A 26,502-nucleotide genomic window follows, 5' to 3' on the forward strand; every position below is an offset into this window, starting at 1 on the left:
AGAGTCAAAGCTTCTCGGATGTCAGAGCACCTTCATTCAAACAGGGGTTTTCTCGCGCGTGCGCAGTGGCGGGCGGCTATCTCATCAGGGAGAAAAAAAGAAGTTCACACACAAAGCCACGCCTGCGCGGTGTGCCGCTCGTTGCAAGCGAAGTTGCTGCATCTTTTTAGGAAGCTACATGCTTTCTTTCGACACCCAAAAGGTCGCATGGTGTCAGGGACGCGCCTAGTCACGGGAACAGTCCGGAGCGCGTTCACGCAGTGAATGATCGCGCTGTAACAGTGAAGAGTATCTAACAGCGTGTGGGGATCCAGCCTAATGCTTCACACTGGGTCACAACGACCAGTCAATGATTTGACTCTATTTTTTTTTTGTTTATGCTCCGTTGATTTATTTTTGCAAAGATTTTCTATTTTGCACGGGGATTAAAAACTGACACAGCCAACTCATCTGCATGAGAGGGGAGCAGGAGCACACAGTATGGTCCGGGAAACCAGACATTTATGGGTGGGAAATTTACCCGAAAACGTGCGAGAAGAGAAAATCATTGAGCACTTCAAGCGGTGAGTGGAAACCCCAAAACGAACGATGAGAATGTGCGTGTGCGTGTCTGCATTTGACGGCGAGTGCACGGCCAGCATCTCCCTCTGTGTTGTGTCACGTCTGAGTGAAGTCGGGATGAAGCAGGAGGTTCCCACCGTAGCAAAGTCCCATCTGGCGACTCCGCCGCGCTGTCACCGACGCTCCAACCAGCGCGTTACACCGGCTGCTTCCTTTGCCCCTTATGAAGGGTTACTAACGTGCGGGCTACCGGGTTGACTTCACTCGTCCCCCCCCCCCCCTCTTTTGCACGCCGCGCGGCCGTTCATTCGCACCAAGCAACCGTCGCACTTTCCAGGAATCCCTCGTCCGGGTGAACCGCGAAACACGTCTTCTTCTTTTCTTAGTCAGTAAACAAACTCCCCGCCCGCCGGGAGAGCCGCTGGCGTCGTAACGAGCCGTGCGACGTCCTCTCTGGCAGGCGGAACGCGGTGTATATCGCCCCGTGTGCGCGCGCGTGTGCGTGCGTGTGTTTTATCCCCCGGTGCTTGAAGCGGAGCCGCGGACCCGGTGCTTCCACTCCGCGCGAGCTCGTCCGCTTCCGACCAGACGCGCGCAACAAAGTGGTCGTCAATGAGCACACTGCGAGTCAAACGCATCTATCGGCTGTTGTTGTTGTTGTTGTTGTTGTTGTTGTGCTGTTGTCCCGCTCCAAACGCCACACGAGTGGAAGCGAAAAGGCGTCCGCGCCGCGACACTGTTGCAAAATGGTCTGTTCCGCGTGAGCTCGTCTCAGACGTTGTAGCGTTTTTCCACTCGTGTTTGCCGCGTGCGCGTATGATGCGCACGGAAACTGCTTTTGTTTTCTTTCTATCTACGTTATTACACCCCCCCCCCCGCCCCCCCTACCGCCGCACACAGCTGCTGACCCGCACAGCGTGCAGCGCCATCGGGTCGAAACGAAATCGGCCAACACGTCGATGGTTTAATTACGATATTCCGATCGGGCCCCACTTGGCCTTTTATTTGTTGTCGTTGCGTTGGTCTATTGAAATGAATCCGACACACGCACGCGCCATTAACGGGCTTTTGGCTCTTTGTTGCCACCCCGGGAGGGAAGAAAATGTGAATATGATTTACTGCGTGTGTGTGTGTGTGTGTGTGTGTGTCTATCGCGGTCGCCCGCGCGCCATCGCCTCTCATCTGCCGTCTGCTGTAAAGCAAGTCAGCAGCCCGCTCCTCCGTCCACGCGAAGCACCGCTCCACCTGCACGCGCTCCTCCACCCACCGCCGCCGCGGGGCAGCCGGTCGCCGCGTCGCACGACGGCTGCTAAATCACAAACGCACGCAAATCCCACGTGTCTCGTTGGGCAAAAATCAACCGAGAGGCACGTTCCGTCCGCGATGCGCGTGTGTGTGTGTTCAAGCGCGTGCGTGCGCGTGCATACGTGTCGTGATGCTAATTTGCCTGGCACTCTCGTCACGGACGGCGTGCAGATGTGGCCGGTGTCTTTGAATCACGGATCACACATTTGCATGCGCTCGTGCTATGATGCGCGCGCGGGGCGATACGGGTGATATCCTTATTTTTAGAGGGGGTGACAGGCGGCATATTATAGCAGTAGCGGATGGAGGGTTGGGGATATGGGGGGTGGGGGTGGGGGGTGATTCGGCAGGTCGCTGTTGTAGCTCGGGAGGGGAGGGGGGGTGCGAGGCTGCAGGTGCGTGGCGGTGGTAGAAGTCACTGAAGATGGGGACGGCGGAGTGAGTGAGCAGCAGCGTGAACAGCTTTTCTAAAATGGCGTCGGAGGCTCTTCAACGTTGGGGAACCGGCGTGCCAATGCATTTATGGGCACCCTGCTGTCCCCGTCGGACAGCGAGAATACGGTCTCGAAAGATTCTTCGGTGGGGAGGGGCAAGGGGGGGGGGGGGGGGGGGGGGTTCAAGGCGCAAAGATGATATTGTGCTTTGTAGCCAAAGAGACTGGGCTTGTAACGTTATTACACTTCTCTGTTTATTCAAACATCATTTTAACGACTGAATGAGTCAGGAAACAAGGGGACACCAACCTTCATTTTTCACATCTTCAGTAATATTAATAAAAAACGGAAAGGGAAAGAAATGATGTTATAAATGATGATAGAACCAATGGTACTTTGCTAATAATGCAACAAAAGAAGCTACACAGACATGCATAATGCATATAGAATCTGAACACAAAGCAAACCAGGAAATGTCACGTCTCTCTTTTTGTCCAGCTCAAACCTGCTGTGCGCTTTTCAGTTGCTATTATGTTATGAGCACCACCCTCCTCCGAGACAACATGCTAATGTTCAAAAATACATACATTCACCAACGTGAAATGTGCCAGTTGCTGGGTTACTGTTGCCTTCGATAAATTACCAGTCAAAAATAATTGAAGCAAAGCCACTATACCCCCCCCCCCCCCCCCCCCCACACAGACACACACTGACATAAAATATTATCCTCATCCATCCATTAAACATGGGGCTGCTGATCAAGCCCCATGCTCAAAATAAGTATTTTTGGGGAAACTGCTTTATTTTTGCTGTGACCGGAAATTCAAAGCAAAACTAAAATTCCCTGACCCAACAGAATCGCAGTTGCAAACCTATTGATCACCTCTTGTCTCCATTGTCTTCTCCTTAGATATGGACGCGTGGAGAGTGTTAAGGTCCTGCCTAAGCGTGGTTCAGAAGGGGGAGTCGCAGCCTTTGTGGATTTCGTGGACATTAAAAGTGCTCAGAAGGCTCATAATGCTATCAACAAGATGGGAGACAGAGACCTGCGCACTGATTACAATGAACCAGGCACAATTCCCACTGCAGCGAGAGGGCTGGACGATAGTCTGTCCTTAGGCTCTCGAGGTCGGGATGTATCAGGGTTCACAAGGGCGGCCGGGGGGACCGTGTACGGGCCCCCCACGCCGCTCCACAGCAGAGATGGACGCTATGAACGCAGACTAGACGGGTAAGTGGACAAAGTTTCTCTGAAGACGGGGGGAGGCCGTGGTTTCTTACACCTTACCTCCAAGCATCTTCCCACCATCTATTCATTTTCTTGTTTGGGGCAGGGGGGAGTGGGGGGGGTTGGGGCATTCTCAGGTAGACGCGGACCGATACCATAAACGATGAAAGCATGATTATACGCAAGCATGTCAGGATTGGCCAATAGTTTATTCTGTTGGGAGATCTTTTGTGATCCTAAAACATCCCCGTGAGGTGGATGTATATCATTTGCGGAAAAACGCGGGGCAAAGATTGGATGTGGTAAAAAATTCCCAGGATCATTGCAGTGCTGGAGAGGGGGGAGGGGAGAAAAAGAGAGAGTGGTCCAGCAGCCATCCCTGGGATTCCCCTAATCTGGAGTTACGCGCCCTGCTCGTGGATTAATGTCGCTCCTTTTCCTCGTGTCACAAATAAGGGCACGCAATATATGTAAACAAAACACCCTCGCTTGGATTAGTCTAATTTGGTTTTCGATTCTCGGGCGCTGGAGTCACAAGGATAACCTACACAGGATATTTATCCCTCCCTGATGGATTAACGCTGGCCAGACACCCAAAGGATACACAATCATGCTAAAGGTATGAGTTGCTTTCTTGGTTTCTTTTGTTTTTTTGTTGTTGTTTTATTTGGGATCATATCTAAAATCAGGGCAATACAATTTGATGGGAGACTTCTACTCGGGATTCAACTCGGAACAAACAACAAAAATTGAGCATTTTTTTTCTCATTTTTGTGGAGATTATTTTTCGTTGACTCGAAAATTCCAGATACCACAAGGACCAACATGGACTATGTTTGGATCGTACAATTCAAAGAAGAAAGCTGGAAATTGAGACTGAACGTTAGCCGCCGGAGATAACCCTCCTCATGTCCGTGGATTACCTACTCCTTTCCCGAGTATGGAACTATAATTTAAACACGGATACAAACACCTACAGAGTCGGTCAACAAAGTTGCACCAACAAACTGTGAAGGAGATCCACAGACATGAACGTCCATGATTTTTAGAACACTGAATATTTGCCACGATGGAAATGATGGCGGTGCTGCTATGAACAAGAATCTGGATTACCATTAAAAGACATGTCCTTTACTCTTCATCTGTCACGGGCAGATCTCCCGCCCTCTGCGAAACAAGATGAGCAACTCTACTACTCTGCACTTTGTGACCATCGCGGAATTCCCTTGACTTCGAGTGAAGACGCAAAACTTCCGTCTCTTCCATCTTGGCTGTTGAGGAACCAAGTGTCCTCTATTTTATAAGAAGAGGGACTTATGGATATCATGTATTCATTTTACTGGACTCCTTTTCCCTCGCGTTTGGATCGTCGTATATGGACTCAAATGGACATTTTCTAGCTAAAGAAACAAGTTCCTTCCACCCGGGATCCGTACGAGGCCAACTTTGTTTTCATACTTTTTAATTAAAAACCAACACTGATCTAAGTTCAAGAGGACCCTTGCCCTGAAGATGAGGATTACATTTTGTAATGATCTGTTTTGCTTCGGCTTCTTCCGTCTCCACTCAACGTTTTTGCCCATTTTTTTTCTGCTCACAAAGTCCTATCTCCCTAGATTGTATTCGGAATAATAGGTCAAGTTACCACTCTCTCAAAAGGTTGGTATGTCCTGCCCTGTGTATTTTAGCTGTCCTCTCTAACCCCCTAGTTTGAACCCCTGTCTCTCTCCATTTCCCCCACTAACCGAAGTAGCCGGTGTATAGACTGCTATCACTGTGTGTCTATATGCCGAGATAACCTCACCGTGTGTTGTTTTCCTCTTTCTCTTCCTCTCACCTGACTAAACCTTCAGCTCATGTCCCCTCGTCCTCCTCAGATAAATAGAACCAGAGCCACCATTTGATATGTACTCATGGCTTGGGATCAAAAAGCCCTTTCATTTATTTATCTTAATAAAACGCAGGGACGGGGCTGTGGAAAATTCAATGGATTCAAAGCCTAAACATTTGTCACATACTTGTATTTACAATATGAGCAGTGAAAAGAGGGGGGCAGCATGCTATTTACAATAATAATATAGATAAAAATATAAAATAATCTAATTTTGAAACATTTTTTTAAGGTGTAAAAAAACAGTGAGAATCAATTAACTCCTAAATTAACCTCTTTGCTTTAATTCAAGATTGTTCAAGGTCGGTTGTTGCTTGTATTATTTAAATGTTTATCTTTTCTGTGTTTGTATAAATTATTATTAAATATGTGGTGGTCGAAGTCGGGGCTTGTGGACGGACCAAACAACATTTTAAATGTGGCTTTATGCTCTGGGAGAAAAAATAGACAAAATCATTTAATAAACTAAATGATTGATGGATTTAATTAACAAATAATAATCATGATATTCATACATTATGAAGATGATCATTAGTTCCAGCACCATTACCTGTTGTGCCTTCCTTGCAGCTGCAGTTTTAAAACGTCTCTAGCTTCCTTTTTCTGGGAGCAGGGAGGAACATGAGTGCGGTGTAACCTGTCGCATTTCATTCTTAAACTCCTTTAGAATTTTACTGAAGCGAGTTGGCCATGGTGCTTGCCAGGAACTATGAAGGTAGAGATTTTATACCACCCAACGTCCTTGACTGGCCGCTGAAGGTCTGAGTCGGGTTAGCCGATTACACCACAGTTGCCGTGTGATGTTAGAAATTTTCACAATAGTCAAATATTCTTCTTTAGAATTCATACTGTGCTATCACTGATTTTTTTTGATTCCTGACTGTGGTGGACCGTTGAGGGGAAGATCACAAATCAATAAACAAATATATATCAATAATATAATATATATGCTGTATATCGCTAAATAAAATGCCATCGTCATCCAACTAAGGCTCTGTGGTTGGTGCTGCAGTCTGCGAGGACAACGGGGGGGCGTCGCAGCTGCACCGTGTTACTGGTGGTTTTGCAAGGCAGAAGGATATTCAACATTGAACTATCTTTAAATAGTTTTGGAGATTTAGAATTGAATTGATATGCATGCAGAGCTCCCAAAGTCTCCATGTAAAATGCCATTTCAGCAAGCTGCCGGAATGCATCCATATAATTATGCTTTTCGGGTAATCCCCAAACAGTTGCTGCGCTTAGCATGCACCGCAGCAGACTCATAATCAAACACTGATGGAAAATCTGCCAACAAAAAAGTCCAACTGAATTATTTTTAGCTCCATGAATAATGTAGACCCGGTTTCGTGCAAAGTGAAATTGAAGTGAAATTGAAGGCTATCTATTGAGCAGCGAGCCTGCGCCACCAAATTAGCATTTTCGGGAGCATCTCGGGGTCAAGGTAATCCATCACTTTCACTGCAGACATCGTTATACCGTAGATGTTATTCATGAATCCAGCCAACGGATGATTAAATCAAATGGGATGAAACAGAATTTGCCCCCGACCCGCTGTACCTTATGTATAGTGCAGTGAAATACGGACACAGTGCTGGCTCCGCCATCCAATTTATCCTCCCCGTCCAGTAGACCGTGGTCATCCCAGACAGTCTTTTGTTCCCGCGCCCCATGGCCAAGGCCTTTGTTGGAAAGACTTAATGAAAGACTTCCATCTAGGGGCTAATACATTTGCTTCTATAGGTTCTATTTATTTAAATGTTTTACACAGATTTTCCGCACAACTATCTGTTAAATTATTTCACTGCGCTTTGAGATCCCCAGTGGGCTGATATTTGGCTCGGTTAAAACAGAAACCTGAATGGTGTATCCTTGAAAGGGATAAAAAAAAGAAGAAGAAAGTGGATGAATGCAGTCCATCAAAGTCCTCTCAAGGCTTGTGAATATCAGTAACACATTCTCAGTCAGTTGTAAAGGTCAGCTCGGGCATTTTGAGGAAACTCATCTTATGGATCATTTACCAAAGTGCCTTTTCAGGACGTCCCAGGGCATGAGTGATGCCTGTGCCATATATCTTCAGAGGAATGGCAGTAGCCTCCTGTTAGCCCTACATTACGTGGTTTCTGAAGCTCAGAGCGGAGCCTGTTTCCGCATGAGCAGGCAAATCCCTGCGTCACCCAAAACAAATTGTTCTACTGTATCTGTGGTGGAAAACAACACTGCGCATTTCTCAAAGCTGTAGCACAGAGTTTGTCCCTGAAATCCTAAAGAGATAAAGCATGACACAGCGAAGCCTATGTGATCATCCACAAATGTTTCCAAACAAAGAGCACGGTAGCTTCATTTTCACGAGCAAAGGATGCTCCTAGTTCTCTTTGATGAGATAAACCGCTTCAGTAGTTCCTCTGTGGGAATAGACCGTTAAGCAGCATGCAACCCAGCACGCAAAACATCCTAACAAAGATGTAATTAAAACATGTCTGATGGTCCAAATCAAAAGGGTTTGAACGCCTGTCTCACTTATCAGCAAGGACGGTGTGCCGAACACGTTTAGGCAATTGACTTGACTACCTTGTTTCGCATGAAGATTGTGATGATAATAATAATATCGATAATGTCGATATTATAAGAGTTATGTTATCTAGTTCCAGTTATGTAACATCTCTTTTCTTTGTTGTAAATTGGCACTGGCAGGACTTATTGGGGAAGAAAGTAAGGGTCTTAAAAAGTCTCCCTACCTTCTATGAAGAGGTAATACGGGCATTAAAACATCCAACAAGGTACTGTGCACACTACCGTAGTTGGTTTTACCGACTATATTTATAGGATTTCTGGTTTGATCACTATATTAAGTGTTTCCACATAGAAAGCCTTGATTTATATTATCACATGGATATTTATCATATTTATATTAACAATTTGTTGTTGAATAGTCATCTGCAATTAGTAATTACTATGAATGTGTATGTATAAAATATTAAATTCCATAGTTGAGGTATACCGTTGACATCTGGCACCATCTTAAATATCCATATTTTTCCATCCTTTTGTTTGAGCCGGACAAAGAATAAATGATGGAGAGTTTGTAAGTGCTGTTTAAATCAAACCACAACCCGCCTTGTGTTGGACCATCATGGCTAATTTGCTGATTATAATTTGATCTGAATTCAAACAGTTCGCTGTCCTGTCCTGTCCCGCTCATTACTGCCAGTTTGGTAACACGACTGTTGTAATGACACAGCAGCCGTACTTCCAAATTAAATTCTGATTGCTTTATTCAGAACGAGGATGTTCGGGTCTGAGCAGAATTTCCTTAATGGCACCTTTTTCTAATGTGTGCTTTCACTGAAGGTTCTTCGAAGACCCCTTTTCTTCAGGAGAAGAAGTGGCGTTTAATTGCGCAACATTATGAACAAAAGGCTTGTCATACGTCGTATCCCAAAACCTTCATCAAAGCCTCTCGGAAAAATGATTAAATGTTTTAGGACGTTGCTTTTGTTATAGTTACAAGACCAGAATGACTTGACAGTCAATAAAGGCACAAATCTCTTTAACTAATTCACCTTTAACTATTTTACTGCAGATTTCTGTTATTTTTAAATTGAAATTCCATTCAAGGTTCAACAGTTTACAGTCGGATGTAGTTATACATCTCTTTGAGGCTGTTGACTCACAACACATCTGTAAGGAAAGCCGTGTTAAACAGTAGACGTGTTGTGTGAACACCTTCCAAGCAGATTCACGAAGGACCCGTCAGCGTCTTTGTGGCACGCGGACCTGACACGTTTCATCCGTAAGCCAGAGACAGTTCAGACATGCTCAGATCCAAGAACCGCTTCACCAATCGAATCCCCTCGTAGCTCGGTCTTCAGCCTGGAAAAGAACCATCTCTTTAGATGCTCTAGAACCTCCCTTGTCCAAACACTTAAGCGCCCTGTCTCCCTGTGTGTCTAGTTAAGTAAAAGCCCAGCAGAGACACCTGATGATGATTTAGTTTGCCCGGATGTCTGATGCTGGCCGCTGTCTTGAACGTGAACGGTAATGTGATGTCCTGTCTCCCCGTCTCTGTTAGGACGGCCGAAAGTCGGGATCGGGCGTACGATCACGGTGCCTATGGACATCACGAGCGTCCCGGCGGCAGTTTTGAGCGCCAGCGGCACTACGAGGCAGACTATTACCGAGACGCGCGAGAGAGGACTCTCAGCACAGCCGCGAGCGGCTCCGGGGCCTCCGGCGGGGGCGCCGCGGCGGCTGCGTCTGGGGTCGGCGGAACCATCGTCAGCGCCGTCGTTGCCAGCGCAGGAACGGTGGGGGGGTCGGCGGGGGCCACGCCGGGAGGAAGCGGCGTATCCACGTCCAGCGTGGTCGGCTTCTTCCGCTCCCACAGCAGGAGCCCCTGTCGCTTTGAGACGCCGGAGCCTCGCTACGAGCCTCGTACCAGGGAACCCTTCACTCTGGCCAGCGTGGTTCACAGGGACCTTTACAGGGAGGACAGGGGTCGCCGCGGGGAGCGGTCGTACCGCCACAGCCGCAGCCGGTCTCCGCACTCGACACATTCGCGGAATCAATCTCCCCAGAGACTGGCGAGCCAGGCGACACGTCCTCCGCGCTCCCGCAGCGGGTCGGGCTCCCGCAGCCGCTCCTCCAGCTCAGACTCGGTCAGCAGTACCAGCAGCAGTACGAGTGGCAGGTGAGTGGAGATTTGGTCCCTCGTGGCTGTTGTTTACCTTTGTGGATCCCAAGTCTTAAACGCAGGCTGGACACAGTACTTCAGATGGCTGTAATTCTTCAATTCACAGAATCCAGCTGTACTTTGTTCCAATTCAAATTCTACAGATTAAAAAGGCCCGTCCCTCTGTTCTGATCTGTGAGACCAGATCACAGCTGAAGCAGGACGGGAAATTAGTTTTTGATGCTAGTTTTAAGTGTCTTTGGCTTTTCTACGACAGTAAACACAATATGGTCTATTCGTTGTGGTGGATTGTGTACCTCAAATATCTGAATGATTTCAATTCAGCTTTCCCAGTCTCCCTCACACACCCCTCAAGCTTCATCATGAGAACAATCATCCCCTCAGAGGCTGCCCCACCAGTGCCAAGTATCCTCGCTTCCCCCCCATGTTTGTATCTTTGTCCAATCAGCCAATTGTAAAAAAACCCCACAGGTTTTCTAATATCTGATCAGTTGGTTTGGCCCTATAACATACGGAAACGCAGACGTTGGTTCTCGATTAGCAGAGACACCTGCTTAATCAGCTGACTGCTGAGGCCCCAGGTCTTAAGTCACGGCTCGTTTTACCTTCATCAAATCTCCTGATAACACCCGGCTGCTGCGCTATAACCACACCCATTCTTTACGCGTATCGGCGTGGTTGGTTATATTACCGTTTTTCTGGTCACCTGGGCCCATCATGGCCTCCTTTTATAACATTCTTCTTTTGGAGAAATCGCCATATAGCAAAATTCTAAAACGCTGCATTCAGCAAATCAATGTCTTTATTCTTCCATCAGCTACTACCTGATGGCAAATAAATCGCCCCCGTCTTTGTGGTGACGCGTGTTCATGTCGTGACACTCTGAAGTAAAGCTTTCCTCTTTGCAGACGCTGCGGATTATAACAACCCTTTGGAGATATCCTATCTCCTAATACCCTGTCATGTCTGTTTCCTCAGCAGCGTGATCTGTTATTATTTTAAACTATTGTTAATAATAAAAGAACATGGCCTAACGTCAGGTTCATTGTTAATGCTGCAACAACAGGCTGGCTTTTGCCGTTGTCAGCTGTGCTCCACCTGGCAGGGGACACAAATTGCACACATTTTGCAATCACAAATCCGTCAACCTTTCAAGCGGCGTTACGTGTACAAATATCTTTGTCCCGTCCTTTTGTGTCAGTGAACTTTGCACTCATCTGTCTTTCAGATGACAAATCTGCTTTTAAAAGGTTGTGGACTTTAGCTCGTTGGAGTCAGAGCCTGAAAAATGACGTTTGCTGCATGTAGCAGTTATATATTGTTATATATATATTGTAATATTTTGGATTGCCTGAATTGAAGCTGAACGTGTATATTACCGCCTTACTTTGGATTGAGTTGTTTACATGTATCTCCACACACACTGTGCCCGTCATCGTTGTTCTCAGCTTAATTAGCACGTTGCATTCAAAACAGAGCTGTTTTTGTGCACTGCAGGGTTTTGGTGCAGCTGTTGCTATTTGTGTCCTGGCTCCTGTCAATGTGTTACTATTTATTTGTGCTGACTAAATATTGTACAAGGAAGGCCTCTAAACAAAAGGTTGGGGTCAAATTCAGGGGAGATTGGCAGTTTTAAAAACATTAGCATATCTTTTCCATGAAATTGACTCCACCACATAAACACATCCGGCCCGGCCCCCGCACCCAAACACACTCTGTATTTTCTGGGTAACTGCATCACCTTTGGACACAGCAGAGGCGACGGCTTTGAATGGCGTGTAGCGACACATGTGGTTGGACGAGGTAGCGCTCTGTGGGGAATTTCAGGAGACGGCTGGTATTTCTTTTTCATTACCTGCCTCTGTGTATGTGTAATGCCCCCCCACACACACACACACACTCACACACTCCCCCCCCTCCGTGAGATCCAGTTGGAACTGGAATTTTCTGGCCGCTGCTGGCTGCCTGCCCACTCCCACAGGCCGGCCTCCGTCAGCGGCGCTTCCGCGAGTGTCTGAGCACAGGAGGAGAAAGTGAGAAAGAAGCAAACAGCAGAGGGCTTCGAAAGCTGAGACAGGCATGGGAACGGCTGCAGTAAAAACAGGCCCGAGGCAGCCGCTGACGTTCAAATCCATCCTCTTATACTGATAATCAGATGACGATTATATGAGGGAGGTAGAGGGTGTTTATCTTCTGCCGAGATACATTGTGGTTTTTAAATAGTGCACTATAATCTGAAATGTGTGCATACTATTGCATTTTCTTTGCAGTAACCTAATCGTCCTTCCTTTATCTTGGATTGGAAGAAAGAAAATATATTAAGTAAAAATGTGGTAAAAGAAATGACATTTTAATTGCTGTTCTTGTCACAAAGCAGAGTTTTCAACATGCATCAATCAATCTATGAAGGGTTTTCCAGATGCAGACAGCATAGCACTGCATGATACATGATTAATCTGTACAGCCTGCATCATAGCAATGTATCATTCATGGCATGAACAATCATTTTTTCTCAAGAATGACTTGGCAAAGGTTATAACAAAAATTAAGAGCCGCGAAGCTTGCAACAACATATAAGTCCATGTTTCTCTTTTGCAACAGTGATTCTAGCAGTAGTTCAAGTGATGACTCCCCGGCACGTTCAGTGCAGTCTGCTGCTGTTCCAGCACCCTCGGCACTTCCTTTATCCTCGCTTGACAAGGATGAACCACGTAAAAGCTTTGGCATCAAGGTCCAAAATCTTCCTGTGCGCTCGACAGGTTAGTAATAAGCCGCTGCTCTCTGCGACTACAAATAGCATAATAGTACAGAACTAGCAAGTTAGCATGTTATTTTCATCCCTCAAACATTGCCACATTTGATTTGATGAAAATCTGTCCTATTCGTTAAAGTGGTGTTTTTCAATACATACTTGATAAAACAATTGACTGTTTTACTACAGATACAAGCCTAAAGGACGGTTTGTTCCATGAATTTAAGAAACATGGAAAAGTCACATCCGTACAAATCCATGGAGCTTTAGAGGAGCGCTACGGGCTTGTCTTTTTCCGCCAGCAAGAGGACCAAGAGAAAGCACTCGGAGCATCAAAGGGGAAGCTCTTTTTTGGCATGCAAATTGAGGTCACAGCCTGGAGTGGCCCTGGTAAGTTCTGATCTTTCACTCTATTGCAGCTCAAACAGGAAACGACAAAACGCCGGAAGTTTGAACGGGTACTTGCTGTATCTTTCAGAGACAGAAAGTGAGAATGAGTTTCGGCCCTTGGATGAGAGGATAGACGAGTTTCATCCAAAGGCCACACGGACGTTATTCATCGGAAACCTGGAGAAGTCCACAGCTTACCATGACCTGCTTAACATCTTTCAACGTTTTGGAGAAATAGTGGTAGGTCATTGTTGTGAAGGGGGAGGCGATATCTTCATATAGGCAACGGTTACCACGCTGCATAGTTGGAGATGACCATGCTTAATGAAAGCCTATTGCTGTTTTGTTATTGTGCAAAGGACATCGACATTAAGAAGGTGAATGGAGCCCCACAGTATGCCTTTCTACAATACTGCGACATTGCCAGTGTCTGTAAGGCTATAAAGAAGATGGATGGAGAATACCTTGGTAACAATAGATTAAAGGTAAAATTCATCACGTTAATTTGGTTTAAAATACTGCCTTATTAACTACCACATTCTGGTCTGTCACAAACTAACACAATGCTGGTATTATTTATGCGCGCAATTTATTTTAATTGTTATATATTTGTTGTATATTTTTGGATTTGGGAATAAATATTTGCACTCTTTTCATTTTATCCCTTTTCAGCTGGGCTTTGGGAAGAGTATGCCTACGACGTGTGTGTGGTTGGATGGATTGGCTTCAAACACAACGGAGCAGTTTCTCACTCGTCATTTCTGCCGCTATGGACATGTTGTCAAGGTAAGTCTTCCCTCCCGGAAAGTTGCCCATTGTTTACTTTCTGGCAACATGGGACTCTATTTTCCTCTGTTTTGCACAGGTTGTATTTGACAGAATGAAAGGAATGGCCCTTATTCTGTACAACAACATTGAATATGCACAAGCCGCTGTCAAAGACACAAAGGGATGGAAGATAGGGGGAAGTAAAATCAAGGTAAGCGGGGAAAAAACCCCATTTTGTAATGTTTTTGTGTTCTCAATGACATCATGTGAATATTGCAACCTATGCTTGTTTTTTTTGTCAGGTGGACTTTGCCAATCAGGAAAGTCAGATGGCGTTCTATCGTTCCATGCAGGCATCTGGACAGGACATTCGAGACTTTTATGACCTTCTCTCTGAAAGAAGGTTTGTGCAGTTTTCTTAAGGAACAATCATTTTGATTCCAAAGTGTGAGGAAAGAATATCTTGATTGTTTGGGGTTTATTTCTTGGCAGGGATGATCGACGAACTCAATATGAGTTCCAAGCAGAAAGGCAGTATTACGAAAATGTACGAACACCAGGAACATATACTGAAGATCCACGTCGCAAATACCCTGCCAGGAGTCGGGAGTTCTACACTGAATGGGACCCATATCAGGGAGATTACTATGATCCACAATACTTTGAAGACCCTCGTGAATATCGAGAGTACCGAGCTGACCCTTATGAGCAGGACATTCGCAAATACAGCTATCTGCAACGGGAGCGCGAAAGAGAGAGGGAGCGCTTTGAAACAGATCGTGGACGCGACCATGGACGGAGGACCATTGAGCGTAGCCAAAGCCCATCTCACGTTGCCTCTCGTCGTCCTGCCAGCCCGACTGCATCTCCTGCGCTCTCTGAGAGGATACCAAGTGATACAGAGCGCCGTATTTGTTGCCAATCCTCTGAAAGAAGTGGCAGCTGCAGTTCAATCTCCCCACCCAGATTTGAAAAAGCTGAAAAGGCGCGCACTGAAAGGTATAACAAAACCGACAAACTTGAGAAGGATCGAGTCTTTGAAGTAGAAAGAGGGAATTTGGTTGAAAAGGAGAAGCGCGCTGGACGTAAAGATCGGGGGGACAAAGACAAAAGTGAGAAGCAGAGGCTTAAGAAGCTAAAAGTTGCATCACCCATTATCCCGACATGTGAGATAGAACCGGAACCTGAACTTGAACAAGTTGGTAGCCCAGAGTCAGCCCTTCGAAGTAAAAGCATTAAAATTCCAAAGGAAGCCTCGAGCAAAGGGAGGTTAGATCTTCTTCCTTGTGTTGTGCAATTAACACGTGTCAAAGAAAAAGAAGGAAAATTAATTGGTCCTGTCCAAGAGAAGCAAATACCGAGGGGTGGCAGCGACAGTCCTAGATTAGCATCACCTTCAGCGGACCAAAGGAGTCCTCCATTCTGCTCACAACCATCAAAAAGTGATGTCGCTAAGCATGTAAATGTGCCCAGAGACAAAAGTATACACAGTTTAGTGCAGGTTATTGAAAAAAATGCTAAAATGAAATCCAAAAAACACGGAAAGACTGAATCTGGATTTGACAGTTGTATTTCTGTAGATATTGACCGTTTAGCTGCAAGGAAAAGACGCTTCGAAGTCTCCGGGAAAACTGATAAACAGAAGAGAACTAGCGAGGAGGAGGTTGTTAAACCTGGACTTCATAAACTATGGAACAAGGCTAAGGAAACAGACTTGGATAAGAATCTTTTGGTAAAAGGGACACATAAAAAGGAGCACCACAAGGATAAATGTGTCCGAATGCTTTCAGTTAGCAGTCCTAAAGATGGACGAGACTGTGAAATCAACTCTGTAGGCTTTTCTCTGGAGCAGCAGGTCCGGCTAGAGGAGCTGCCGGAAGTTTCTACTGATCATTTGGAGTCTCCCTACCTTCAAAAGGATTTCGCTGGATCAAAAAGTGAAAACGCCTCGAGTCTCACAAAGGTATTAGAGGACGGCGGCTTTCATTTGGATGAATTAAAAGAACGGAAACTGTTTTTTTCTGAAAATGAACCAGGAAGAGACAAATTCAGTGACTCAAATGAGAGAGATGGACACATTGTGCACGTTGACCAAAACGTTTGCACGAAACAAATTGAACAGAGTAAATGGCTCCGACCCGAGCTTGGCGACGATCCTGAGAAATTAGTCAAGTTGGAAAACCAAGCAAGTAATCCGACTCATGACTTTGGAAAAGACCACATCATACGTGATGTTCCAAAATCAATCCAGGATATCGTCAATGATGAATTGTCTTCCAGTAAAAGGAAGAAACTTGAGAATTTAGGTTTTGAAATAGTCACAGCCAAAAGAGAGCACAACTTTCCAAGTTCCCAAAAATTGAATGAAGACATTTATCAAAGTATAACAACCTCAATAGGACATGGTCACTTTTGTGCGAATGAGGAAGAGGACACTGCCCAGATTTCTGTGTCAGTTATAAACAAAGACAGAAAATCGCCAACACGAGATGAGTCATTGAAAACCACTTTGGGACTGAGACATTTTCAGTCTACAGACACTGAGCTCCCAAAGCTTAAGACAACCTTACTTGGCTGTGATGAGGAGTTGATGCACCATTGGGAAAGAAGGATAAAGTCTGATTCCCTAAGAATGGATGTGACTTTCCCGGGTGATATAGCAAAATGTGAAAACATCCGCAAACGCCTTGGCCAAGATTTGGAACCTGGAGAAGTGCAATCTGATTCTGATGAGGACGGAGAAAACAAAAACCTATCTCCCAAGTCCAATAGTTCCTTGTCTTTTGTCCTGAGGGAACGTGATGAGAGGATGACGGATTTGAAGCTTTCAGGCTCATTGGAAAAGAATAAATTTTATTCTTTTGCTTTAGATAAAACTATAACCCCGGACACCAAAGCGCTCCTCGAAAGAGCGAAGACACTGTATTCCTCCAGGGAAGATAATTGGTCCTTTCTCCCTTCACGTTTTCCAACCTCCCACAGCTGTTCAGATAAGGACAAAGTAGAGCTGGCACCTCGACCTATTCCTTCTTGGTATATGAAAAAAAAAAAGATTCGTACCGACTCTGTTGAAAAGCCACATGATAAAAAGGAGGAGCTTAAGCCACAGGACCAAGAACGACATGCCCTGTTTGCCTCTCGCTTCCTGCACAGCTCCATCTTTGAACAGGACTCCCGCCGTTTGCAGCATCTTGAACGTAAGGATCCAGATTTAGAGACTGGAGTTGGTGGGCCTTTTACTGAGCCGGGTGCTACTGCGGCCCAGCCTGAACCTGGAGTAAGTGACATGCCATCAGAGCCCATAGTGCTTTTCCATAGTCGTTTTTTGGAGCTTCAACAACAAAAAGACAAAGACCCTTCTTCACCTGATTCTGAGAATGATTCTATAGTGGGAGAGATTAAAATAGATGAAGGACAGAGCATTGATAATGGACTGTTTGATAAAGAATCCAGGCCAGTTTGGAAGGTTGATCCCAAATCAGCTAGCTCCCCATTAACCATGTTATTCTCACCATTTCCTTTTTCCTCTAAAGAAATGTCTTCACCAGAAAAGAAAGAATTTTTAACTCCATTGTCGGATCAACCTGTATCATTTATCACAGAAGAAGACGTAGAGACAGTTTCTGAGGCATCTCCATCACATTCGTTTACAATGGACTTCAAACCAGAAGCTCCTGAGCTCACCGTAGTCCCTCCAGTTGTCCCTTTGGGGCCAGAAAATGAAATAAAAACAGAAATAAAAGAAGAGTTAATAGAACCCAAAACAAAAATTGTAGATAATTTGGTAATGGAACATAAACCTCTTGTGGAAGTTGATCTTTCCACTCCTGGTGATTCCCTCAGTGGTTTGGAGCGAGAGACGACAGGATTGCCTTTCCCTGATAATCCCAAAATTGAAGAAAAAAACATAATCATTAAGACAGAACCTAAATTAGAAAATCATGAAACAAAACACTCTGAAGAGTCTCAGAAAACTGAGACAAATAGCGAGGCATATATGCCAGACCTTGAGGCTGAAATAAAACCATTACCAAATCGCAGACAACCCAAGAGTAAAAGGGCAAGACCACTCTCAGTAATACGTACTTCCCAACCTTCACAAAGTGAGAAACCACCAACACGAAAGAGTGAACGTATTGACAGAGAAAAACTCAAAAGGGCCTCATCTCCTCGGGCAGAAGTACCAAAAGCTTCCGTTGAGTCCAAAGCCACATCCAAGTCACCAATTCCTGCATCGGATTCGGAGCAAAACCTTGAATCTAATTTGATCCATGGCAGAACACGTCGCAGGAATGTAAGATCAGTCTATGCCACACTACATGAAGACGACCAAGCTGGTAAAGAGGGGGTTGAGTCAGCACGTTCCATGCGCAAACGCGGTGTAGATAAAGAACCAATACAGCAAGATGTTCCTATTCCACACGCCAATACAAGGCGAGGACGTCCACCTAAAAGAGGCACCAAACGAGGCGAAGATGCATCCCCGGTTAAGGGTGATCAGTTGAAAATGGTGGAAGAAAGCACAGAGGTCAAAGATAACTCCACTACTGTAGAGGTTGTGAAAGCCTCTGAGGGATGGCGCTCACCCCGCACCCAGAAAGTGCAACAAACACAACTTACATCACCTGCTCCAGTTAACAAGAAAGGAGGTAGAATAGAGAAACAGTGTGGGACCACGACAGTGCTAGCTGGAGAAGCTGATCTGACGAGTCTTGATGAGTCAGAGATGAATCCTAAATCTGATTCGGAATTGTTTTTGAAGCTCTCTGAAAAGGTGGAAAATGAAAGCTTAAAAGTAAACATTAAGGAAAAAGACTTAACAGATTCTGGTGGAAAGAAATCTGTTGGGGATTTTGAAAAAGTCGACACCACCCCCCCTGAGAGTAGACAACAGCCCGAAAAGAATTTAAAAATGAAGACACCAAGGTTGAAAAGAAATACCAAGCAGGGCACTGAAGATAAATCCCACAGCTTAAAAAATCTTGAGATCCGTGTAAGCGTTGATGATGTAAAAGGTTTACTACGTTCGGGGGATGATGACCTTGATTCATTTGAAGCTCCCAACATGGCAAAAAACAAGATGATAGTGAAGGAGAATGAAGAAACAGAGATAATATGCTATCCGAAAGAATCAAAAGAACTTGACACACAGGAAGAGGATGACTCCCTATCAGAGCCTGAACTCCTTGCAGATCCAGCAGCTCTCTTAGCACGGCAGATGGAACTAGAGCAGGCAGTGGAAAATATTGCTAAACTTGCTGTAGAGCATCCTCCTCGACCATACAAGGTACCACCTTCAGAGCCACCTACCACATTGCCTCCTGTCAGAGTGGAGCCAGAGGCTGAGGTTGAAGAGAAGCGAGCTAATCCTGCTAGCGAAACAGAACTTGCAGCCGCCATTGATTCCATTACAGCTGAAGAAATGTGTGCAGATGCAGAGACTTTCACAGCTCCTCCTAATTACACTGGTCTTATGCCTACCCCTGAATCAGTGACATCATCCTCTTCAAATGAGATTATGGATCCTGAAACACACATGGTGATCAATAATATTCTTGCCGCAGACTCAGATGATGGTCCTTTGACACCCACCCCAAAGGTGCTAATGGCAGATTCCCCTGTACCCGAAACACCCAAGAAAAAAGGCAGAGTTAGAGCCAAAACCCCAAAGAAGTCAAGAGGTCGCAAAGGTACAGCTAATAAGAAAGGGGATACTGCTGAAGAGGTTTCACAACCTGATTCCTCCCCGGTCAAGTTACCAGAATCTATCCCAGAAGACCCAGAAATCAGCAATTCAAAAGCAGCCGCTGTTACAGCCGGGGTCACTGCAGCAGCTTCTGTGGCCACCGCTGTTGCAACATGTAGACGGGATGTTACAAGTGCTATGACTGTAGACACGCCCAAAGAGGCAGAGCAGCCTGAAGTTGAACAGCCCGTACCCAAAGAATCTGCCTTTCATTCTTCCACAAGCAACATATCCTGCAGTAAAAAGGTTTCCCGAACACAAGAGCCATCTACCCCTACTCTTGCACCTGCCCGCCCGAAACCTGTATCTCACTCCAGTGTACCCCTGCTGCGGCATGCTAAAATTCCCCTTTCGCCTGGCTGGCCTCCTAGAACTGAAGAAAGTAGAATTCGTGTTGCCCCTTCGTGCCATGTTACGGTGGTAACTTCTTCTCCAGCAGCATCAATTACACTTGGAACCCCATCAACAAATCCCTCGATGCCTCCTGACACCAAGGCCTCCGATGTTGACCCTAGTTCTAGTACCTTAAGAAAAATCCTGATGGAACCTAAATATGTTTCTGCATCAAACAGCAATTCCATGCCTACCACTACGGTGACCTCTGTATTGTCAGAACCTTCACGAATGTCAGAGAATGAAAATCCCTCTGATAGAGCAGGTACGAGGCAGTTATACCCAGAGGAGAGACCACCTTTACCTCCCCAGCCCATACACCACAAACCCTTTCCACTGACTGAGTCCCAACAGAACTGTGGAGAGAAGATCCAGCATACAGTTATTTCCCCCACTACCTCAGTAATCAGTCGGATACCTATGCCTTATGATACAGAGGAAACTCCACGAATTTCTCTAAGCAACCGTAGCATTGGTTTGTCTATTCCCAAGCAAAAATTTAGGTCAAACTCTAACGAGAATAATCGCTACCATGCTATGGATATTGTTGAAGATGCGACGAGAGGGCGCTCTGTTGTTGAGGCCACTCCTTACAGTACAGGCACTAGTCCTGGCCTACGGGTTAATACATCAGAGGGGGTAGTTGTTTTGAGTTATTCTGGTCAGAAAACGGAGGGACCTCATAGGATGAGAGCCAAAATTAGTCAAATCCCTCCAGCGAGTGCTGGTGATATAGAATTTCAGCAATCTGTGTCCAAATCTTCCACAAAGCAAGACTCACTTATCACATCATCCCAGTCCCCTACCCCTAAAGTGAACCCAACTCCCGCAGCTTATGGGCACACAGGGGTTCTCTTGACAGGCCAGTCCTATAACTCTCAACCTGTCATATCCAGTATGAAGCAGGAAGGTATTGGGTGTGACACATCTGAAGCCCCGTATCACACTGCGTCCCAAGGTGGGGTTGTAAAGATGTACCAACAGCCAGTTAGTTCTCCTCAAGTCTTGATGTACAACCAAGCTGTGATACAGCAGCAGCATGGCAAGAGAGGACTCGGATCTGAACCTCTACCCAAAAAGGTGGACATTGGGAAAGCTGTTCAGCAGTCTACCCGTAGCCCAGTCATGAATCCCCACCACCCGTCAATATCTGGAACCCGCATGAGCCCCAGCCCGAGCATACCAACTGATCGGTCAGCGCTACACCTAAAGCAAGAACCCCATTCCCCACGAACAGCCGTTCATTCCCCTTCCCACTTTGTCAAAGCCTGTCCCCCAAGCAGTTCTCCTAGAGGTACTTCTGTCGTTCTAGGTCACAGCATATCTACATATCATTCTGGTATGCATCACCCGCACCCGGAACAGTCCACTGTCATAATTCAACCTCACAGTGTCACTCAGGCAATGGCTCATGAAGCGAGAAGGAACACCTCACCAATGTCTGGGATAAATTATGGAAGGCGCGGTGACTCCCTGTCTTCTTCCCACCAAGGGCCTCTTCAGCGCTCAAACACGCCTCAGCCTAACGTTGTTCGGGATCTGGTACTGCAGTCCCATTCAAGTCCCCAGGGTTCAGTATCAGGCATCGGGGGCAGCAGTGTAAGTGAAGACGACCCCAGTCACTTTAACCAAGTCCATAGTAGATCTTCTGTGCCCCAGCTCCAATCAGATGCGATGATGATTCACAGTGATCACAGAGGGCTCCACCCGAGCATACGCATGGACCAGTACAGGGACATGCACCAACGCATCCTCATGCACCAGCAACTGGGAGAGCAGGTCGCTGTAGAGGCAAGACAGTCACGCACCTCAGAGAGCGGAATGTCTTCAAGCAACATTTCTGGGCCCTCAAAGAGTCCGATAGTGGGAAAGATCATTGACCTCTCTGCGAAAGAATCTCACAAACCATCAGAGGGAAAACTGATACATCCACCTACCAACGAAAGTAGAATCAGGGGAGTCCACGCATCTTCTCCTGTCCTGGTATCTCTTCACTCACATGGGGTTCAGTTAATGCATCCAGGAGGTGCAGGCTCCTTCTCAGTATATCGTGAAATACGCGGCTTTCCTTCCCAGTTTCCAGGCCATCCTTCATCGGGACACAACCTGGCTAACCAAGGCGTCACATCTTCCCAGGTCACTTGAAATGCTTTTGTTATTCACATTTTGCAACTATTTTAGCATTTTATAATAAATGTATTTAATTGATCATATTCATATGCACATTCAATATGCATTACTCTTTTTACTTCTTATGTTGTTGTTCAGGTGCCCCCGGAACCTGAGATCAATCCCAGGGGAAAAATGTCTCAGTCACATGTTGGAGGAAATGGTTCCAAACCTGAGAGTTCCCATCTCCACCGTGCCTCTCCAGAACTCTCGCACATTTCCCGAATATCACGGGATACAGTCTCCCCCTCATACCCGTCTCCCATGACGTCCCCCATGAGTCTTACTCATAAGCAGGATCTATCTCTACAGAAAGGTCCTACAGCCTTCCTGACATCACCTATGCCAGCAGGACCCCCATCGAGTTCTCTCCACTCACGGCCTGATGCTAAGCTGGAACACTCGGGACATCGTTCCGTTGATATGGTGCAGCTTATGACGGTAGGAAGACACATTGATCAGCAAGATGGAATGATTTTTGAACACCATACCAAAGAGGGAATAGGTTTAAAACCCATTTTCTCTTTTTGTTGTACAGAAATATCCTATTGTATGGCAAGGCCTGTTGGCACTGAAGAACGACCAGGCGGCCGTCCAGCTGCACTTTGTTTCGGGCAACACCGTGCTGGCTCAGCGCTCCCTGCCACCCACAGAGGGAGGTCCTCTGCTACGCATTGTCCAGAGGATGAGGCTTGAGGCTTCCCAGTTGGACAGTGTGGCACGCAGAATGACTGTGAGTATATTCGGTTTTTACTACCTATAGAATGTTGGCTGCTAAAGTTTGGATGAACACATTTAACACAAGAATATTAAAGTAAAGATTGTTGACACAAATGTATGGATTTCCAGCCAATAACCCGATTAACACCCTGTGGGATGTGCTTTTATGTTTACATTTATAAAAAAGACTTATCATTCATGGCAGGTGGACAATGACTACTGTTTGCTACTGGCACTACCGTGTGGTCGAGACCAAGAAGATGTCCTTGATCAAACCCAAGCTCTGACAAGTGGCTTCATTACCTACCTGCAAGCCAAACAGGCAGCTGGAATTATCAATGTGCCCAACCCCGGCTCTAACCAGGTGTGTGGTCATTTAAACATTTGTTGTTACATCTCTTTTTCTTTTTTTTTGTTTAATGTTGCCTTTGTTTAAAAGTCCTGGAGGTCATGTCTGATCATGTTGTTTCTGATTCGCAGCCGGCTTATGTGGTGCAGATTTTCCCACCGTGTGAATTCTCGGAGAGCCACCTTTCGCGCCTAGCCCCGGACCTTCTCAACAGCATCTCCAGCATTTCCCCTCACCTCATGATCGTCATTGCTTCTGTATAATTACCTTCATCTTTCCTGAGAAAAGCCAACACCAGCCCTCTAGGAACTGTCGAGTTTTATAAGCTGGAATTGCTTTATATTTATTTATTTCGAGTTATTTTGCATGCACTTACCAATCCTCCACCAAGTCCTTAAGTCCCCTCAATTACATTGAATTCCAAAAACTATACCTCTACTGAGGAGGATCTGAAGGGTTGAACAGGATTTTTGATGATCATTTTTGATTTATCATGTCATTTTTGCCAATTTTGGAGGTGTATGGATTGAGGCCTTCCTATGGGATATTTTTTACCTTCATAAAAGTGATTGTGATAATTTTTTTAAAGAGAAACGAATGGGAAGTCATTGCACTACGTTAAGGGAAAAAATTGTGAACTCTGTACAGACTTGATTATAAAATGATACATGTTATGAAAATACTTTTGTGATTAGCCATGCTTGTGCAAGATGAAAGAAAATCATTGGCTGGAAAATGATTATGGATTATTTCAGCATGATCGATGCTTTTGCTCCTTCACCATCAGCCAACTTTTACACCATTTCCGGACTCGACTCTCCATCCTGAAGGGTTCCCTACCCCAGGAACTCGAAAGGCAACTTTTAGAGTAGCACAGCTACACTCAATGCCTCAACAGGGGACTATATAGAGTATATTTCTTTTTTTGGCATTTTCTTTAAGCCTAAGGGTATTGTGGACTATTGCAAAATTGAATATTGTAAATATTGTAAATATTTAAAGACTGAAGGAATGTGGAGAGACCTAGTGAATTATATTATACTAAACTCATCAAATGTTTTTTTTTCTTTTCTTTGTATTTTCTTCTCTCTGGGCAGCGGCAAGAATGGGAATAGTGGGGAGGATCTGTACATGATTCAGTATGAATATTCAAGAAAAAATATTTTTAAAAATTGATTCTGTGCCAGAAATGTCTTTTGCAAACGCTCTACACACGCAATGTAAACAAAAATTGATCAGAACCTATTTTCATATGTGACTTTGTATTTTGCCACTCAGACTTGATTCCTTTTTTCCTTTTTTTTTGGTAATGTTCATCACCCCAACTCTTTTACTACAGTGCTTTTACATTCTGAAGTTGTATCCTCATTTTAAAGGAACCATTGTACTGTTGGGGTTACATTTCTGTTGGAATTCCTGTTCTCCTTCTCTCCAATAGGGTCCTCTACTGCCCCCTCCTGTCTGAAAATCATCCACTCACATATGAGGGACTGCATCCCGAGGTCATTTAGGCCGTGACTTCATAACAGATGTGCTATAGCATGCTTTGTTTTCAAATCTTAAAGGGTAAACAGAAATCGTAAGAAAAGAATGTAACTTAAACCGCTATTGGATGTGTTGATCATCTGTTTCCATCCCTCCCCTTAACTGTGTTGAGCCGAGCTGTAAATACTAATGTCCTTAATCTGTGCTCTTGTGTATTTTTCCCTTCATAATTGTCCGTCTTAAGGGTCATTTTGTTTGTTTTGTGAAACAAAGCAAAGCAGTCTGAAAGAAACCGATGCTGAAAGTAAAACCGAGCTCGTCGGTTTTGTGTTGTAAATATTTCTATGACTGCGAGCTGAATACTCTCATGGTTATGTTGAAGGCACTTATAATGTTTCATAAACAAATGAGAAGAAAAAAAAATACTTAAAACGGTGATTAGTATGAAAACTGTCTTTTGATCAATCTTCATTTTGAGTGTATTTTGCTGTTCCTCCATGAGGACATTTTAAACTGTAAAATAAATGGTTGTTTAACTTACTTGCAAAGATCATTAAATGGTCTGTCACTCTTGGTTTGTGGTTTTGTGATTTGAAGTTATTTTGAAGCACTGTTGGTAAGGAAATATTTATCCAGAATCTGGTCTTGTTTTTTTTTTAAAGAACACAGGAATCATTGTAATCCATGAGCTGCAAACTAATCTGTTTATTGTGTGGAAGCCACAAGTTTTGGAACAGTTTAAATAAAACCACATCATTGTTCATCAGAATAAGTGCTGCAGTCCATTCAGCAGTCAGAAGATGTCAGTATTTGCCTAACTTCATTGCTGCAACACAAAAGTTAATTGTCATTTGAATTCACAGTAGAATAACTCTTAAGTAATATCATTTTCTTTGGTAAACTTGTATTGGAGTTTTTGCAGCAAATAATACATTGGTTTAATTGTTCTCTACTAAGTTTTGAAGGATTTTTTATGGCTAAAAATTTCTGTCTTGGTCAGGGAGTGTTCTGCTTTAAGTATTCGGATGCATAGGTTTGCTGTCTCATAATTGCTCATTATACAATAATTTTAAAACCATGGCTTGAACATGAAGGTTTCCAAAGTCCACAATCAAATTCAAGGGAACCAGCCGACGGCGTCCCCAGCGTTAGGCCTTTGGGCATTTAGTGGTGATTGGGATTATATTGGGCTGCAGGATCTTTCCCTATTTGTGTTCCTTACAATGCCTGTGAGAGACACCAACTCACGGTATTTAGTTTAAAGTAAACTTCTCAACATTACTCACCAGAAGTTATTTTCGGTACAAAACAACTGCATGTAACGAATTATGGACTTGTATTTTCTACCTTCATTCCAGAAGGCCGATCCAGTTGGTCAGGACTTCCCATGAAAAAGGATGACACAGGAATGCCAGCTGCAAAAGCAAAAGATGGTCATTGAGCCACCAAAGGAGGGTAAAATGAGCCATAACCAGGCTTTTCTCATTTTCTCTCTCATGTTATTATGCGCACAGTGGAAATAAAGGAGAAGAGGTGAGGCATAAGTCATTTATAGCCCCGACAGGCCAACGCTTGGAATTTTAAATGACGCCCTGTTTGCAGCGTGAGACGTAGATCA

General features: G+C 45.0%; 1 protein-coding gene across 2 annotated transcripts; it reads left to right on the forward strand.

Moving 5' to 3' along the window:
- On the forward strand, positions 1–25,458 carry spen (spen family transcriptional repressor). Of its 2 annotated transcripts, XM_040193283.2 has the most exons (15): positions 1–563; positions 3,211–3,531; positions 9,492–10,109; positions 12,714–12,871; positions 13,054–13,254; positions 13,343–13,494; positions 13,614–13,739; positions 13,927–14,040; positions 14,120–14,233; positions 14,325–14,425; positions 14,515–22,297; positions 22,430–22,771; positions 22,869–23,063; positions 23,256–23,414; positions 23,531–25,458. In XM_040193283.2, exons 1-15 carry the CDS (start codon positions 481–483, stop codon positions 23,660–23,662), a joined length of 10,599 nt encoding a protein of 3,532 aa, XP_040049217.2. In that variant the 5' UTR covers positions 1–480; the 3' UTR covers positions 23,663–25,458. The 2 variants fall into 2 exon arrangements, with proteins under 2 accessions (XP_040049217.2, XP_077941003.1); XM_078084877.1 differs by lacking the exons at positions 1–563; positions 3,211–3,531 and adding an exon at positions 3,671–5,187.
- Positions 25,459–26,502: the final 1,044 nt, after the last annotated feature.

Source organism: Gasterosteus aculeatus, chromosome 2 (assembly GCF_964276395.1).
Source record: "Gasterosteus aculeatus chromosome 2, fGasAcu3.hap1.1, whole genome shotgun sequence".
Classification (NCBI taxonomy): domain Eukaryota; kingdom Metazoa; phylum Chordata; class Actinopteri; order Perciformes; family Gasterosteidae; genus Gasterosteus; species Gasterosteus aculeatus.